The sequence below is a fragment of the Achroia grisella genome, unplaced genomic scaffold (genome assembly GCF_030625045.1).
Source record: "Achroia grisella isolate CSIRO2021 unplaced genomic scaffold, CSIRO_AGI_Agris_v1 utg1080, whole genome shotgun sequence".
Taxonomy (NCBI): Eukaryota; Metazoa; Arthropoda; class Insecta; order Lepidoptera; family Pyralidae; genus Achroia; species Achroia grisella.
This window is the reverse complement of record NW_026712570.1, coordinates 1,043,301-1,060,130: the sequence shown is the minus strand read 5'-3', so window position 1 is coordinate 1,060,130 and position 16,830 is coordinate 1,043,301. Positions and strand designations below refer to the sequence as shown.

General features: G+C 34.4%; 1 protein-coding gene across 1 annotated transcript in view; it reads left to right on the top strand.

The window, feature by feature from the left end:
* The first annotated feature begins 557 nt into the window (after positions 1-557).
* Positions 558-16,830, top strand: part of LOC131842168 (nose resistant to fluoxetine protein 6-like) — a 31,689-nt gene continuing 15,416 nt past the window's right edge. The window contains exons 1-6 of the mRNA XM_059190700.1: positions 558-801; positions 6,542-6,681; positions 12,453-12,786; positions 12,889-13,003; positions 14,924-15,011; positions 16,359-16,525. Of these exons, the coding sequence (XP_059046683.1) occupies positions 732-801; positions 6,542-6,681; positions 12,453-12,786; positions 12,889-13,003; positions 14,924-15,011; positions 16,359-16,525 (914 nt within the window). The 5' untranslated portion in view covers positions 558-731. The remainder of the gene's footprint in view (positions 802-6,541; positions 6,682-12,452; positions 12,787-12,888; positions 13,004-14,923; positions 15,012-16,358; positions 16,526-16,830) is intronic.

The following is a 16,830-nucleotide window of genomic DNA, read 5'->3' as shown; positions in this document are numbered from 1 at the left end:
ACTTGCTACAATATGTCTGTAATAGAGAAATTCTAATCGGTTAAACAGTTTTCGAGATTGCAAGAACAAAATTAAAAATAAAAAAAAATTTTTGACCTCCATAACACAAGCAACCAATTTAATATTCAATGTACACAGACACGGCTCATAAGATTTTATTATCTGTATGTTCTAAATTTAAACAATTCTAAATTTAAAAAACGAGTACATTTAAAAAAAAAAATTACAAGTATATGACATTTGTTATTGACGTATTCTAATTTCAAAACATTTTTTTAATTCTCCCATTAAAAACTGCCTGCAACATTCATAATTGCGTTTATTATATTATATAGCATTGTTAGTTGGGTACTAACGGCGTCACAATGCCACTAAGGTCAGTGCAAGTCGTAAGTAGATCAAATAAGGATAACGTTTAATACTCACATCTTAAGTAGATACATCACTGTGGTCTGTCACACAGTAAAAACAGACGTCCGTTGCCTCATTGCCAAAAAAAAAACAAATATTTTTAAGACTTAGAACATGCAAGTGGCCAGTGTTAAATAAATAATATTTTTGTGATATTTCAAACTTATTAAATTAAAGAGTATTTTGAACTTAAATAAAATTTTAATAACTAAATAATAAGTAAAATTAAGTTAAATAATTATAACATGCTCAATTAGATAAATATATTTTTTACCATTCATACGGTTCCTAAACGTTTTTTTAAATAATTGGCGGTAAAAATGGTGTCGGGTGTTTTTATATTTTTATTTCTTGTGAAATGTTCTTCGGCTGTGATTTATAGAATAAATGGTATGTTATTTGTATTCAAATACTAACTATATTTAAGCCAACTGGCAACCCTTCCGAGATTGGCGGGAAAATCGGGAGCCATTTTTCTTTCCTTATCTTGCAGCTTTGGCCGATGACGGCCCTGGTAGTGGTCTACCTGTTTAGCACACCGCTTTACTAAGTTCGCGGGTTCAATTTCTCGCAGGCTAACATTTGTACATATCATCATCTACTTCTTAAAAACATATTACGCCGACCACAAATAAATGGGATAAGCCATTTATTTGTGGTCGGCGTAATATGTTTTTCTCTTCCATTCATCCCTGTTCGCAGTCATCTCGTTCTTTACTTCCTTTCTTACACTTTCACACAGTCCATCCATCTCTTTTTCGGCCTTTCTCTGCCCTTATAACCATCCACATTCATATGTAACACCTTCCTTAAAATATTATCTTCATTCCTACGCATTACATGTCCATACCACGATAGACGATTACTCTTCAATCTTCATTTGTACATATAATATGTATTTATTTGCAAAAAAAAGTATCCACATATTTATATCAGTTGTCTAGTACACATAACACAACTCTGCTTATCTTGGGGCTAGATGGCGCTGTGTGTATTGTCCTGAGTGTTATTATTATTATAAAAAAAGTCCAGACATGTGGCGGTGAGGTGGGCCGGGTCATTGGGTTCCCTAAAATATGGTCGAGGGCTGTGATGAGTGGCTCATCCGTCATAATAATAATAATAATAATCATGGGGTTGGGATTCCGGGGCGGCTCACTCCCGGGAAAGATGCAGAAAGCGGTGCTGTTAGATTCTGCCCGCATTGTACGCCGGTTTCTCTCCCTGGGGCCCTGAACCCCGGCCGACTGTGCTTCTACCGGAGGTATGTTGCCATCTCCTCTCCTTAAGAGGGGAGATGAGAATATTTGGAAAATAATAATAATAATAATCTCAGGACAATTCACACAGCGCCATCTAGACCCAAGTTAAGCTAACTAAAGCTTGTGTTATGGGTAGATAACTGATACAAGTACAAAGATATTTTTTTGTTTCGTAAATACATACATATTATACATAGAAAACACCCAGACCGATACAAACAATCATACTCATGAATACAAATGTTTGTGCCGTGCGAGGAATCGAACCCGCGACCATCAGACGTAAAGCGGTGTTCTACACCGCTAGGCCACCGAGGTCGTCAAACATGAACAAGTGTTGCTTGTAGGGACTGGTCTGCTCTAATCAGTACGACTGATTTAATCTTATTGTGTATTTAATATTTCACCCTAATAAATTATTTCTAGTTGGTAGTTAGTATTCACACATTTCGACTTAAAAATGTAAAGTTACAACGATTATTTAAAAGAGCAACACGCAAGTTTCTTGCTCATTCTTCTTGTAATAAAACAGCTTCCAAATGAGCGGTAGATTAAAAGAAGGTTGACTATTCAAACGTGCTTAAATTAAGAATAGAATAGAAATCATTTATTCAAATAAACTTACATTGAAGCACTTTTGAATAGTCATTACATTTTTTAATCTGCCGCTCGTTCGGAAAGCTGTCTCGTCACAAGAAGAACGAGCAAGAAACTTGCGTATTGCTCTTTTAAATAATTTTATTATTACTTTACATTTTTAAGTTTAAGTGTATGAATACAAACCACCAATTAGCACTAATTCAATTAAATACTCAAATAGAAAAAATATTGAATATATAACCAACTGGTTAAACAATTAATAAGAGGAAATCAGTCATAGTGATTAGAGCAGACCAGTCCCTACAAGCAGTACCCGTTCACGAGTATGACGGATGAGCCAGCCATCACTGCGCTCGACCATATTTTAGGGAGCCCAATGACCCGGCCCACCGCCACGCCGCCACAAATCTGGACATTTTAGTGAGCATGACTACTCAAAACACTAGACTACGTCAAAGCTACTTACAATTGCTATCTGATAGTTATAGTATTCACATTTTACATAAGAATGCATGCGGCAATCAATACAAAAACCGCTCAAAATCAATTAAATCAAGAAAGCAATGAGAAATTTAAATTATAACGTTATATGCTAATTGATTTCAAGTTGATTTGAATAAAGGATTTTCTATTCTATACCATTCTTGGATTAGAGATTACAGACCAGCTTTTCTGACGAACTACTTCAATGTATCTCAAATCAAATCAAAATATCATTATTTGTAACGTTAATCAACAATCAACAATAATAATTTTATGGTAAATTGTTACGTTCGCGACTTCAACCTCGTTGGATAGTAAAGCGGTATGCTAAACCACTACATCTCAGGGGGATGGGGATTGTTAGTAATAGGGACTCATGACCCCATTACTAGCAATGCACCATATCAGGTCGACCTGCACGCGGTTCCCCCTGGAAATCATCGTGATAAATTCCTAGTGAATTTGTCACGATGAGCTAACTGACCTGACCTCATACTCATCTTATCATCCTCCACTGGTGCCCCGCCAGCTTAAACCGTTAGCGCAGGCGGGTGCACCATTCCATTATCATCCATAAAAAAAAAAAAAAAACCACTACATCTCTGAGGCTGTACACAAATATTGTGTGGATTTTACTTGGATATAGTAAAATTTTCCTGAATATATTAGTAGTAAATTTCACTTCATGGGGACAACACCAATCGCTCCCTTCGCACAACTAGAAGATTTTTACTTCATGTCCCGGCACATTTGTCCGGTTTTGTCCATCATTCTTTCGCCGTTCAGGCTATCAAACTTTGGAACGACTTACCCCTTGACATCAGGACTGCTGCGAGTAAAATTTCTTTCAAGCTAAGATTGCGAAACCATTGTCTTAACATCTAATTTTGTATACTATCATATATTATTTCTTATATATTTTTCTCTTTAGCATTAAGTTTCTTCATTTTTACTACAAGACGAATCATATATATGTTTTTGTATCTATTGTAATATGCTTACACTGTCGGCTGTAATCACTATTTCATTGTCAGATTATTGGTCCCCTCCAACACGTTGACTCTGTCAAGTATCTTGGACTTCACCTAGATCGTCGACTCACCTGGAAGAAACACATAAAGGCAAAACGGGATGAAACAAATATAAAATTCAGAAATCTGGAGTTCCTACTTGGCAGGAGATCATCTCTGGCCATGGAGAACAAACTTCTTATATACAAGGTTGCACTCAAACCAATCTGGACATACGGCATTCAGTTATGGGGAAGCGCCTGTCACTCGAATATCGAAATTCTCCAAAGATGTCAAAACTGCATCCTAAAGTGCATCTTAAAAGCTCCATGGTTCATCACCAACTCTGAGGTTCACCACTTTGCCAGCATCGCCACAGTCAGGGAAGAAATTGGGAAATCAAGTATCAAATATAAGGCCCGCCTTGCTATACACCCAAACGAATTAGCTCAGAAACTTCTAGCTAACAACCCAGCAAAAAGATTGAAAAGATCAAATATCCTTGAGCTGGATGAAAGATTTCTAGCTAGCTGAAACATGGGGACCTTGTCAAAGGATAGAGATCCTCCCACGCCCACTACCAACAACTCACCTGCTTATAGTACCAGTACTGATTGCAGATACCTACCTACCAAAAAAAAAAAAAAGATTATTGGTCATATATTTATGTGTGTATGGTATATTTTTGTATGTATATATGTATTTTTGTGTATATTTGTAAGAATATTTATGTATTTACATGTGTATATACATTATGGAATCACCTTCCAGCAATGGTATTTCCGAACCGATACGATATTGAAACCTTCAAGAAAAGAGCTTATTCCTTTTTAAAAGGCCGACAACGTACTTGCAATTCCCCTGGTGTTGCGGGTGCTCATGGGCGGCGGTAATCACTTACCATCAGGTTAGCCGCATGCTCCTTTGTCCCCTGAGTTATAAATATATATATATATATATATATATATATATATATTTATCTTATCTTATTTATAAAAATATATATACATCGCACCGCCAACAACTTATCTCTGCACAACTCATGGTTGACTGGTAGAAAATGCCATTAGGTGTTAAGTCCGCCATATGTACTTTTTACCTATGTATGACGTGCATTAAAGTTATTTAAATAAAATAAATAAATAAAGTAACTAGTTTCAATAAAACACAATCACACGAAGAATAGTGCGTATTGCAATCCAAGACATGGTCATGAACCGTAGTTCAAGTTTACAAATGGACCAGACACGGCTCGCGGAAACTTGTTACACATTCCTGCTGCGTCAACGAGACCTCGGTAACATTGTGATGTCGTTTTATTTCATCAAACAGCATATTTGCGAGGATCAAACATGTTATGCAACGAGGTTGTACCTTTTTCGGGCATAAGTTACGTTGCTGGCGGAAATTTATATTTATATACATGTATTTATCTAAGAATACTTGAAGGTCTCGGTTGCCTAGAAGTTTAGCATACTGTTTTCCTTCTGATAGTGACGGGTTCGATTCTTCGCCATTTACCATCAGGCGGGCCGTATTGATCGCCAAAAAAAAGTAAATTATTGTGACTATAATCTAAACTAATATTATACAGCTGAAGAGTTTGTTTGTTTGAACGCCCTAATCTCAGGAAATACTGGTTCGAATTGAAAAATTATTATTGTGTTGGATAGTCTATTTGTTGAGGAAGGCTTTAAGCTATATAACATTACGCTACGACCTATAGAAGCGGAGCATCAGTGAAAAATATTGCAAATGAAACACAGACGAAATGAGCAACTTCGTCAGCTATTCATTCATATATTAATGTAACTGGGTATTGGAACACGTCTCTTTATTGCGTACTTCCAGCGTCTGCTAACTTCGTTCAGCCATGTGGCCCGTCGGTAACCAGATAATTTGGAAAAATTAATAATGGTAGGCCACGTGGACGGAAGAAGGGGCACAGGTCCGTCATACTCGTGATCGGGCTGCTTGTGGGGACTGGTCAGTTCGGGTTACGAACACTGATTAGACTATTTGCTTTTGCTGGTGATCACTCTATTCTCCCGAATTTTAATTTAAAAATGAATCTGTATTATTGTAAACATGTACAACGTTTATTTGAAAAGAATACCAGCTGAGTTTCTTGTCAGTTCTTCTCTTCTCATTTCGAAATCATTCCGAACTGACGGTAGATTTGACATATTCTTTATTCTTTATTGTACACACACACACATAATAAAAAAAAATTATACAGAATAAATATAATGTACAAGGGCGAGCTTATATCTAAAAAGAGATTTCTTCCAGCAAACCTACAAAATGTTATAGGATCGTGTATTAAATAGAATAGTCATACATACGTGTACGAAAAGAGGAGATATTAAAATAGATTTGACATATCATAAGAGTCTGTAATAGATCTACATAAATAAATATTTTGAATTTTGATTTTTTTTTAAATTCTATAAAACAAAATGTCAAGCTTGATTAGTACCACAGCCTATAAACAATCAGTAGCCTAGAATATCCAAGGTATTAGGTATTGTGTGGCGACCCAGACAGGTCATAAGAGTCTGTAATAGACCTACATGAATGAATAAAGATATTTTAAAGTAGGGCACCTGCATGATGAACTGAATCCGTTCGATGCCGTCAAGCGACATACGCAGCAAAGATACTTGTAGAGATCTGGTTGGAAGAAGCATTCCTGGTGGTCACAAACCTCAGCCTTGAGGAATCGACAAAGAAGAAGAAATCGCAATATTCTTATGGGTTTTTTATCTGTTTTAGAGAGCGAGTATGACAGATTCCCGCCACTGTACGGTCTGGACGACTACGAGGCATGTATGCTGGACCCGGATGCTGTGTACTGCGTGGGAGACTACGATCTCTATTCTGATGAAAAGTCCGAACTGATGAGTCTTCTGCAGGTAATTCATAATCATTATATTTATTTATTTAATTAACTTTAATGCAGATAATACAAAATATAGTAAAGTAAATTTGGCAAACTTAACACCATACGGCACTTTCTACCAGGCAATATATTTAATTATAACTAAAATGCAACAAAATATAAACAGAACGAAAAATAAAATATATACCTACTGTATACATATCAGGTTCACCTCCACGCGGTCCCCCCTGGAAAAAACGTTATAAATTCTTGTTGAATTTGTCACGGTGGGCTAACTGACCTGACTTCATGTTCATCTTATCATCCTCCACCGGTGCCCCGCCAGGGTATACCGTAAGCGAATGCGGGTGCACCATTCCATTCCATCCATAAAAATAAACAAATGAAGAACAGTGGAGCATAATCTTATAACCAACAAAAAGATTTATCGATGTCGCCTTAAAGAATTTAGAATCACTTGGAAACACTACTGAAAATTAATAACGACGACCTCGATGGTCCAGCGATCTAGCACACCGCTTTACGTCCGATAGTCGCGGGTTCGATTCCTCGCACGGCACAAACATTTGTAACAATGAGTATGATTGTTTGTATCGGTCTGGGTGTTTTCTATGTATAATATGTATGTATTTACGAAAACAAAATTATCTATGTACTTGTATCAGTTATCTAGTACCCATAACACAAGCTTTAGCTAGCTTAACTTGGGACTAGATGGCGCTGTGTGAATTGTCCTGAGATTTTTTTTTTATATTTTTTTTATAATAAAAATTTATTCAGCATCATCGTACAGAGTAAAAAATAAAACTTCCTCCGAAAGGGCCTCCACTCAGCTAGTGCCGCAGCGTATAACTACAGCGCGATTAGGCCGTATGGTCTCGTACCTTTACCTAACCATTTGTGGATAAAATATACTACTAATGTTATCTGTGCTACTACTCAGATCTGTATCCATGGGTATTACCTGTGGTAATTCCAACCACGCGGTAGTTATTTAGGAATTTATTCACTACAAAGTTGATACGCACTTCAAGTAATTAATAATAGGCACATGTTAATAATAGGCAATTTACTATACAGGGTGGTTCACTATAATCGCTAATTGCGAAATAACAAGTAGAGTAGCAAATACATGTATTTCTGGTATATATTTTTTTTTATGAGTGTATAATGAAATGGTGCACTAAAGGTAACTGCGCTACGCTGACGGGGTGCCAGTGGATGATGATAAGATGAGTATTAGATCATATCAGTTAGCATCGTGGCAAATTGGTGAATTTGCCACGATGCAATGATGAACAAATGATTTGCAAATTGGTGATTCTAACTGATCACCTAGTCACGTTGTAGATCCCCTCCTCTACAATAGACCTATTACGAAAAGCCGTCATACTAAACACATGCCGAATAGTAAGAAAATTTCTTTCTTCGTCACATAAGTCATCCATGCTTGGCTAAGGCCCGCGTGTTTGAATATATTACCCCCGTAAAAAGGGAAATATAATATATATATATATATATATATAATAATCTCAGGACAATTGACACAGCGCCATCTAGACCCAAGTTAAGCTAGCTGAAGCTTGTGTTATGGGTACTAGATAACTGATACAGATACATAAATTTTATTTTTTTGTAAATACATACATATTATACATAGAAAACACCCAGACAGACAGATACAAACAATCATACTCATGAAAACAAATGTTTGTGCCGTGCGAGGAATCGAACCCGCAACCATCGGTCGTAAAGCGGTGTGCTAGACCTCTGGACCACCGAGGTCGTCGACCGAGATGTACCATGTAAGGTTGTCCCTGGAAACCATCGTTATAAATTTCAGGTGATTTTATCATGATAGGCTATCTAACTTGATCTTATGTTCATCTTATCATTCCCCAATGGTGCACCATTCCATTATCTATACATATAAATAAAATTGGAGTGTCTGTTTGTAATATTGAAATAACCGTTTTTTACTACATACTATGAATATAAATGCGGTACATACACCAAAATATTTTTTTTACAATTTTTGTCTGTCTGTCTGTTTATTCCGGCTATTCTCTGAAATGGCTGGACCTATGTTGACGGGACTTTTTTTGGAAAGTAGCTGATGTAACAAGTAACTTAGGCTACATTTATTTTAGAAAAATAAACTTAAATTCCACGCGGACGAAGTCGCGTTATATCTATAATCGTTATCAATTACAGCTTAGAGTAAATTATAATGTTGTTACACTTAGATTTAATTACAATGTCAAAAGGTTAGTATATATTCCACAAATGGCCATGCATTGTTTATTTAATAGTAGTAATTACTAGAGTTAATTACAGAGGAGTTATGTAGCGGAAGGCCGTATGTCAACAGTCAAATTGGATTAGGTTTGTTACCGGTGTGTCGCTTACACATACACACACAGGTCACATATTTTTTAGGGGATCAAATTCAAATTCAAATTCAAAATATCTTTATTCATGTAGGTCTATTACAGACTCTTATGATATGTCAAATCTACCGTCAGTTCGGAATGATATCGAGATGAGAAGAACTGACTCAGCTCGTATTTTTTTCAAATAACAGTGGAACATGTTTATAATAATACATAGTCATAAAATTCAAATTTGGGAGAATAGAGTGACCACCAGCATATGCTATCTATCATAGGATGATAATGTAATGTAATGTAATGATGTTGGACTCCAATCTCCGCGATTTGCCTCTCATCTGGGCCGTTGTACAAGTAGAGCCAGGGCACTATAGTAGCCAGCCAAGATAATAAAAAAAAAAATACGAATAGGTCGTATTATTTTGTGAAGATTTTATTTCAAACATTTATACATATTTCTTAACGTTATCGAGATTTTGAAAAAAAGCGTTTTTCAACCCTTTCTTTAATTGTTTCATCCCTTTCGCCTCAATTTAATTCAAAATTTCTTTCTGAATTTTGATTTCAGTTGAGGGGAAAGGATTGATATTTAAAAAACTTGTCACATCATGGTTTCAAAATTAAATACATTCAAAACTTTTACCATAAACAGACTGTCTTGCTTGATATATATATATATATATCAAGCAAGACACTTTTATGGTAAAAGTGTTGTATGATATATATATATATTATGATTTCTTTAAAAATAGTAAAGTACTGAATTTATAATTTTTCTTTTCTCTGAGTATATTTTTTCCATTTAACTCTCTATATATATATGTATATATTTGGTATATATTTAAGTTTATGTATATATATTATATTTATGTAATAAATTATAATATCTCTCAGGTGTATATATATATGGTATTGTTTTTTCTTGTTCTGTTTATATTTTGTTGCATTTTGTTTACGTTTATCATTTTGTACCGCCAACAATTATTCTCTGTACCACCTATGGTTGCCTGGTAGAAAATGCCGCATGGTGTTAAGTCCGCCAAATGTACTGTACTATTATTGTATTGTGTGCATTAAACTTAAATAAATAAATGAAGGTAAAAAAAATCGTCAAATAGCAAAATATTTACATGTTCTTCGTTGGTTAATGTCTCACACAATATCTGACCATACGTGGCGACATGTTATGTTTTTCCTTAAGCAAAGAGCTTTGCAAAAAGTCAACTTCCTCATTTTCAAATGGAACTATTTATTTGGTGGGAACGAAGACATCTTCAGGGTCGCCACAGAACGTAATACCTTGGATATTCTAGGCTACTGATTGTTTATAGGCTGTGGTACTAATCAAGCAGGCAGGATATTTTGTTTTATAGAAATAAAATTTAAAAAAACCATTCACCATTCTAAATATCTTTATTCATATAGGTCTATTACAGACTCTCGATATGTCAAATCTACCGTCAGTTCGAAATGAATTCCAGATGAGAAGAACTGATAAGAAACTCAGCTTGTATTATTTTCAAATAAATGTTGTACATGTTTACAATAATACAGATTCATTTAAATTCAATTTGGGAGTATAGAGTTAGCACCGGCATATGCTATTGCAAAAGCAAAAAGTCTAATTAGTGTTCGTCACAACCAGACCAGTCTCCACAAGCAGCACTCGTTCACGAGTATGACGGATGAGCCAACCATCAAAATATAAATAGAAGTATAAATAATCTTTATTCAAATGAACTCAATACGAGCACTTTTGAACAGTTTTGATTCTACCACTCATTCGGAATGCAGAACCCTTTACTTAACGTATCGTTATAATTCGCCCAATTTACATATGATTTTTTCAAATTAGGTATTCATTCATTCATTCATAATTTAAGAGCTACGCTCTTATCGGTGAGGCTCTTGCCACTTTCCGCGATCTTCCATCATGCTTTTTAATTCTTGATACGACACAACTCCCATTTTGTCCTCAATTTGTTTGATAAAATTAGGTATAGTCTAGTGTTATTCTGATGTATAAGCTATATTACTGTAAAGTTTCTTTAGGTATCTACATTTTTTTTTTATGATTATATCTTGTATTTCTGCTAAGTTTCTTTATCTAAATACATTCTTTTTCTATGATAATGGCATGGTGTTCTCGCCTGCGCTAACGGTTTACGCTTGAGGGGCACCAGTTGAGGATATGATGAGCATGAGGTCAGGTCAGTTAGCCCATCGTGACAAATTCACCAGGAATTTATCACGATGGTTTCCAGGGGGAACTGCGTGGAGGTCAACCTGACATGGTACATTGCTAGCAATAAGATCATCAGTTCACAGTACTAACAACCTCTATCCCCCTTATAACAAACTAGATTAACATACTACAACTAAATACATTAAGAAAATCTTTTACTAGATGCTTGCAAATATAAAAAGTTTTTAGTTTTTTTTTCTTTTTTGCACTTTGCATCTTTGAGAAAGTTTTCATGTAATATTTTTTATTTTTATTTGTGTTTAGAAAAAATATCGAAAGTTATATTATACAAGAATCTATCTTCGGTTCACTTACCGTGCATAGGGAGATACGTGAGTCAATGACCTCTCCGTATACCACTACAATAGAGATATGGTCCATGTGTATGCCAAAACTAAACCTGTCCTGTTGTTCGTAGGTACTTACTTTGTACGTGATGTAGTAACTAAACATTTAAAACAGGTCACACAGTCCAACCGTCATGAACACATTAATAATCATATTCTGACTTCAGAACAAAATAGAATATAAATTCTTTATTCGCATTGACGACCTCGATGATCTAGCGGTCTAGCACACCGCTTTACATCCGATGGTTGCGGGTTCGATTCCTCGCATGGCACAAACATTTGTATTAATGAGTATGATTATTTGTATTGGTCTGGGTGTTTTCTATGTATATATTTATGCAAAAAAAAAATCTCTATATTTGTATCAGTTGTCTAGTACCCGTAACACAAGCTTCAGCTAGCTTAACTTGGGTCTAGATGGCGCTGTGTAAATTGTCCTGAGATTATTATTATTCAATTCATCTTAAATATAAGCATATTTCGATAGTCATACTTAATTCAATGAACCTATCTCTAATATAAAAAATCACATCACAATAAAAACAAGAAACTTGCGTGTTGCTCTATTAAATAACTATTGTAACGTTACATTTTTAAGTTTAAATGTGTGAATACAAACTACTAGTTGGTAATGCTAGTCAAAATAGTTAACTAATTCATGAGAGTCAAAATATTAACAATACAATTAACTGGTTAAATCTGTACATATAAATAAAATGCAATAACTGCAAAATTATTTTTTCTACGATTACTGCAAACTTTATTCTATTTTACAATAAAAAAATCTAATTAATTGCAGAAATATTCGGATTATACACTCAAACATTTCAATCACACGCAAATACACCGTGGAGTTTGTGTTACGAAGACATGCAAACACTTTATGAACAAACAGACAGTTAATAAAACGGAGGACCTAGAATCGACCCTTGCGGCATGCCTCAACGAAAGTGTTTGGAACGATTATCAACTTCAAGTTAAACTCAATAAGATACAATATTGTAAACGAGCTGGTGAGAAACAAACTGTGGATATTAGTGATGCTATGATGGCGATTGTATGTTTGGTTATCATAGCATTAAATGTTATAGGCAGTTGTTATGATTCTACGTTCTGGAAGAAGGAAGACAAAGGTATGCCTTTTTGTATATTTAATAGTAAAATATACCATACTCACAAACTTTCGCGTTTATAATATTATTAAGATATGAAATATTTTTAAATTATTTTTTTAGGAAATCCATATTTGTTATCGTTTTCTGTGCGCAAGAATTGGAGTAAATTGATAGCGCCTAGCGAGAGAGGAACCGATCCCAGACTTGACAGGCTTAAACTTTTCAATGGATTGAGGTGAGTTACCATCATAATATTAATATGCGAAGAAAAACTTTGGACCTCTTTTTCAATGAGTTGAGGTGATTTACCATCTTAATATTAACATGTAAAACAAAAGTTTTGTACCTCTTTTTCAATGGATTGAGGTGAGATACCATCATAATATTAATATGCGAAGAAAAACTTTGTACCCCTTTTTCAATGAGTTGAGGTGATTTACCATCTTAATATTAACATGTAAAACAAAAGTTTTGTACCCCTTTTTCAATGGATTGAGGTGAGATACCATCATAATATTAATATGCGAAGAAAAACTTTGTACCCCTTTTTCAATGAGTTGAGGTGATTTACCATCTTAATATTAACATGTAAAACAAAAGTTTTGTACCCCTTTTTATGAAAATTACGCGGGCGGAAAAGTTATCAATTCTCGCACACTTATAGTTTATATAAAGAAGGAGTCCAGAAAGCTAATATTTTTTCTGAATTATGCATATAAAATACATTAAATCAATAAGTAAACCAATACACATACCATAACATTTGACATATACACGCATATATACTTTTAGTTTTTGACAATAGAAACTTAATAATCTTCAAACTTACAATTTAAATTAATTATGCTGGAATTTCTACAACTGGATGATAAACTTGTTCCTATAAATATATATCGATGTATATGTGCTTTCTTATGTATATATTAACTCACTACTACTTTCATTGACTAAGATGAACCTATGATTGAGATGCCTATGATTTTCTCCAACCCAAATACTGCGCGTATGCCATTCATCACGATTTGTTGAGCTTTTAATACACCAACAGGTAACAAATTAACAAGCTGTGCCCTCAGTTAGACCGCTGTATTATTATAAGTTTCATTAAAATTTTATCTCATTAGTTTTTACGTGAAAGAATAACCATTCACCCATTCACAAACTTCTGTGTTTAGTAATTAGTAAGATTCATACGCCATGTACAATCGTCATAAAAGTTGTACATATAAAAAAATATAAATAAATAATATGTCTTCACGACTAATATACAAGATGGGATAGTTATTATTAACTGAGTTCTTCTCATCTCGAAATCATTTCGAACTGACGGTATATTTGACATATCATAAGAGTCTGTAAAAGACCTACATGAATAAAGATATTTTGAATTTGAATTTCGAGTAATTTCGATATTATACATTTGAAAAGAATATAGCAAACGCGAAGCTACCGCCATCTCTCGAAATTGGGTTGCATCAGAGGCGAATCGTGAATTTGTGGGGCCCTGGGGTAAATCTACATCCCCCGTTCCTTTCGATAGACGCTCATTGCGTGGTCTGTTAAAATCTGCCAAGATTTAAATGTCAAATAAAACAGTTTCCAAAAAAAGCTTACTATAAAATTGAAGAATTCGTTAACGATAATAATGTTTTTATAGAAAAACTTATAATTAACATTCTAGATATTGTGTCTAAAATAGCTGTTCCCGCGACTTCGTCCGCGTGGAATTTAACTTTAGTTGTCCAAAATAAAAGAATTTTGTCTAAAATAAAAGTAGCCTAAGTTACTCGTTATCACTCAGCTACCTCTCAAAAAAGTCCCGTCAAAATCGGTCCAGCCATTTCAGAGATTAGCCGGAACAAACAGACAGACAGACAGACAAAAATTATAAAAAATGTTGTTTTGGTGTATGTACCGTATTATACCGTATATTCATATGCATGTAGTAAAAAACGGTTATTTCAATATTACAAACAGACACTACAATTTTATTTCTATGTATGCATACATATCAGTTTCAGTGGGGACTGGGGGCCTTTTGTATCCTCGGGGCCCTGGGCTGCAGCCCAAAAAGCCCTTAGGTAGATCCGCCCCTGGGTTGCATACTGACTTGAAATATTATAATAGTCTAATTTAACCTTCTTTCTGTTTCTAGAACAATAACGATGATCTGCGTCTTCTTTTCACATGCAACTCTTATCATGTCATACTCCTACATCTCCAACCCTCTGTTTGTTGAAAAGGTGAGTTACTATAACTTATTATTATAAAATATTTTATTATTTAATTTAATTAAAAATATTTTGTTTTAAATACAATACGAATATAAGCAAAGGAAATTTACATGCCAATTATGTTCTGACGGTCGGTGATTTTTTTTTAAAAGACAAAGAAAGTTCAATTTACTTACTTACTGGCAGCTACCCCGGACAAAGAATTAGTCTAGCTATTCAAAGAGGGAACGCTGCCAGTATCTTCGGAACGTTGCCTAAAGGGACCCCTTTTATTAATATATTTTAGTCATTCTATTATATTTTTTAAGCTTTTTAATTTTAGGTTCTTAGTTGTACAATTAGGTTATGAAAATAAATTGATAATATTTAAAAAAAAATACTTATTTATTTAAATATAATTACAATTAGGATTATCGATTGATTGGACTTATAGCTACATTAAGTTAATTCGTTCATCTGAAAGCCTCGGTAGTTTTGTATATCGCTTCACTTCCGGCGGTCGCGGGTTCGATTTTTCGCACGGTGCAAACATTTGTATTCATGAGTATAATTGTTTGTATCGATTTGCGTGTTTTCATTAATTACGTATGTATTTATAAAAAATGTATCTTAGTATTCATATCAGTTGTCTAGTACCCATAACTCAAGCTCTGCTTACCGTGGGACTAGATGGCGCTGTGTTAATTGTCCAGGGTTATTTTTTTTTTGTTATGTGCAACAAGGGTTTAAAATAAAAACTATTGGTTATTATATACATCTAAATTATTCTATTTAAGTGTGTACTTAGTATATTTATGTAATATTATATTATCTGTGGTATAATGCATACTGGAAAAATTGAGGCTTAAATCAGTCTGGTTTTCTTATACCATATAAATCTATGTTTTATAAGACCATTCTTTGAGATTTTCTCCCTGTTACAAAAGTTAATTAATCATGTAACGAGAACAATAATAATAAATAAATAAATAATAATAACAGGACAATTCACATAGCGCCATCTAGACCCAAGTTAAGCTAGCTAAAGCTTGTGTTATGGGTACTAGACAACTGATACATATACATAGATATTTTTTTTTGTAAATATATACATAGAAAACACCCAGACCGATACAAACAATCATACTCATGAATACAAAATGTTTGTGCCGTGCAAGGAATCGAACCCGCGACCACGGTCGTAAAGCGGTGTGCTAGACCGCTACACCACCGAGTTCGTCAACAATGTATATGATGTCAAAGATATGAAAAATGAAATACCTAAATATCAGCCCCGAAGGATTTGCAACTGCTGAGAAGAATTGAGATTACTAACTTCAATATTTGCGATGCGATTTGTAAAATGATGATTTACAGGCATATGATGATCCGCTGAAGCAATTACTGTACAATGGGAGTCTGGTGACGCATTCCTTCTTCGTGATGTCTGCGTTCCTACTGGCCTACAATCTTCAGATACACAGCGAAAAACACGTCATCACGTGGAAGCATTTCCCGAGGGGAGTACTCCTGAGGTGGCTTAGGTAAGACATGTAATATTATCTTGCCTATGGTAAAACTAACAGATTTTATACTTAACTAGCTATGCACCTCGATTTCGCACAATTATTCGCAATTATTCTAGTCTTTCAATATTTTAACCGAGCTTGAGTGGAAATAAAATTAATAAAATGTCTAAAATAAAAGTAGCCAAGTACTCTGTACACTTATTCACGCGCGAATAGACTTTCACGCGGGAAATACAAATAATTATAAAGTTTTTGATAATTTATATATCTTAGACATAATTATAGAGGTTTTGATTTATATATCTTATTACTAGGTATTA